This window comes from Mizuhopecten yessoensis, unplaced genomic scaffold (assembly GCF_002113885.1).
Source record: "Mizuhopecten yessoensis strain PY_sf001 unplaced genomic scaffold, ASM211388v2 scaffold9101, whole genome shotgun sequence".
In the NCBI taxonomy this organism is placed as follows: domain Eukaryota; kingdom Metazoa; phylum Mollusca; class Bivalvia; order Pectinida; family Pectinidae; genus Mizuhopecten; species Mizuhopecten yessoensis.
In genome coordinates this window covers 151398-154591 of record NW_018407879.1, presented here as the reverse complement: position 1 = coordinate 154591, position 3194 = coordinate 151398, and the positions used below count along the sequence as shown (strand labels likewise).

Below are 3194 nucleotides of genomic sequence, written 5' to 3'. Positions count from 1 at the left end.
CGTATACTTACCTGCTGTATGTATAGAGCATCCGTATACTTGCCTATTGTATGTATATAGCATCCGTATACTTACCTGCTGTATGTATAGAACATCCGTATACTTACCTGCTGTATGTATAGAACATCCGCATACTTACCTGCTGTATGTATAGATCATCCGTATACTTACCTGCTGTATGTAAAGATCATCCATATACTTGCCTGCTGTATGTATAGAGCATCCGTATACTTGCCTACTGTATGTATAGAGCAGCCGTACACTTTCCTATTGTATGTATAGAGCATCCGTATACTTGCCTGCTGTATGTATAGAGCATCCGTATACTTGCCTGCTGTATGTATAGAGCATCCGTATACTTGCCTGCTGTATGCAGACATTACAAACATAATTTCTTGAGATTCTTATGTTACGTTTTTTATGTTTTTTCCCTCTAGATACATACAAAACAACTAGAGTTTGCGAACCTTTCTTAAGTAGTCAGAACATTTTGAAATAATTCTTAATAATGTTACAAAAGACGAAGTAACATGCATTTATCTTAATTCTATATGTGTAAACAAATATTATACCCGCTAGCCTAGTTAATATGCTCCATACAATATAATTAAGAAGTCCATAGATCGAATCGTTTAGGCAATGTTCCATATTTTCGTGAAAAAGGAAATAATAATGATAAGCGTATTTCTTTCGTATAACGTTTGCTCGAGTAAATGTATAGCTAACTCCTTGTCAGACAAAATAACAAAAACAAAACATCAAAACAAAACAAAACCAATAAAAAAGTTGAAACTTAAATTTTTGGAATTCTCTATATTCACATCAGAATTGAAACAAATGTTATCATGCTAGATAGAATATCCTTCAAAATGAACTTCTAAATCAATTAAATACATACCTTATGATCTCCGCCTCGTTACTGTTATGCACTATCCAGTTGTCTCCCTTAGTGTAACTTTATAACATTGTGTTGTATATCATTCAGGTTCTATGTAGTATATTGTGACAAATATTGATCAGCAATGAATGAAAACCATCTATTAATTTGTAATCAATACAACAACAACAATTAAAAATTACACATTCATAGATAATGCATTGATCAAATTGATTTACATCTGTTTCGCAAACAATATTTAATTCAGTTTAAATATTTCATTTATACACCGGTTACTTGGAAATGTAGCGTGACAACCAGATCGTATATTACAACATAAGTACAATCATACTTGAATAATGATTTCATTTATTTACACAAGAAGCGTTCATTCCTAACATGACATGATATATGACAAACCCGCGTTAGAGTGTTAAAACATGCGAAAGCGAATAGAATGTATTTTAAATTAATTGAAGTATAAACTTTGCCATAATGAAATTGGCTGTGTTCTCAATTAATCGTGATAATTAATACTTTCTGTCGAAACAAATAGGAGTACATTCAGATTTATTTAAATCGAATGATTTGCCTATTATTTCGAGGTGGGACTACAGTAGTATGATTTTCTGTTCATTTCTGTTCGGGTTGACATACTTTATCATTCTGTCATTTTTACCGTCTATTATTGTTCTTGTATTGTTTGACAATGTATTACCATATTTTGTTTTCTTTTTGTGTCGATGGACTTTAAAGTTAAAATGAATCAGTTTTATTTTCAGTGGTGGTGAAGCGGCCGAGTTTGTGACAAATTTCCCGTAAACCTACCTGTATACACTCCATAGTGATGATGTCAAATATAAATGACACTACCAGACTTGTAGGTCACGACTATTTACACGCGTGCTGAATGATATTATTCTGTATTTGTTATATATCTGTTTTACTGAATAAACGGACAAATGACCATAGTGGTATATCATCATTACAAAGCTACAAAATGTAGTCAGTATAGTTTTCATTCCTAATACCACTAACATATCACACAGTAATACCCAAAATAATAACTACGATCACCGTTTTTGTAATAATTTACAAACTACAACGCTGTTTCCTAGCTACATGTCATTAAACCACATATACAGTAATATCTGGAGCTTTCATTGCCCATCATATGTATAAAATACAGTAATACAATGTGGTCTCTGAAATTGGTCGTTTTAATACCGCGTCCAACTTTAAAGTATGCTATCTTTTGACAGTATATCACGTGTTTTTGTTATCTTATTACCGTTTAATCATGCATAGATATAGTATAGCTAATAACGTATTAATGTATCTGAGTACCTTGCGTATCATACATAAATACATTGTAGCTATTGAAATAAAATGTATATAAAGTATTGAATATATCGTAATTCTGTACCATCTTTATGTTTTGTTACATTTTTACAGCTTCATCACATTGACTTGATTTATCGCCGATGGTATTTGTTTTTTGCATGCATGTCGATTTTACTTATGTTGTTACTTCTTTGTATATATTTCGAACTTGTTAAAATGTCAACTTGAGAATATTTAATACTGATTACCTTTTTCGGATCAAAAAGATGAACTGTTGATTCAGATACTTAGCCAGACATGTTACATGTAAATACTAGTTCTGAGTTATTACATTTTCAATATTAAGTGAAATATTTTGCAGTCTCTTTGTTACAATTTACAGTTCCTGTTTAAAAAGTCATGTACTTAGTACTCTGTAAAACATAGATTTATTGTATGAGAAAGGACAAAAAATAATGACGACAATTCATTGATTTGATAGATACTCTAAGCATGTACGTAAGACGCATACAGGTGATTGCGTATTAAAATTAAGTAATAGATACAGTTTGCCGAAAATACAATTATACTTCCCCATACAGCTGTTTCGTCATTCTTGGACTCAACGGTGATGCTAAATGCCATCTAGTTGGAAACTCAAATTAGATTAAACTACTGCTGAAACAGGTGAGGGATGCGTTAAACCCCTGAAATATACATAAATCTTAAAACAATCAGTACTGGTCACTTTAAAATTTAATGATGAGTAAAATGAATTTTAAATGTCTTCGTCAACCATGAATCTCAAAATAATTTCTTTTTCTATCACATCAGGACGTTTGCCATAAACCCAATATAACATCACTGAAAAGGCTAAACACCTCGAGGGAATATTGACTATATCGATTAATTAGGAAAAGACAAATTTGCATGCATATTTTATATTTGTTTCTATATTTGCAATTATTTCAGCTATTGAGATCTTTTTGATTAC

The 3194-nt window shown here is 31.3% G+C and overlaps 1 protein-coding gene across 1 annotated transcript in view; it reads left to right on the top strand.

The window, feature by feature from the left end:
• The window catches only part of LOC110457322 (collagen alpha-1(I) chain-like), a 24795-nt gene extending 22927 nt beyond the window's left edge, over positions 1-1868 (top strand). Inside the window, exon 17 of the mRNA XM_021508539.1 lies at positions 1660-1868. Within this exon, the coding sequence (XP_021364214.1) occupies positions 1660-1699 (40 nt within the window). The 3' untranslated portion in view covers positions 1700-1868. The remainder of the gene's footprint in view (positions 1-1659) is intronic.
• The last annotated feature ends 1326 nt before the right edge of the window (positions 1869-3194 follow it).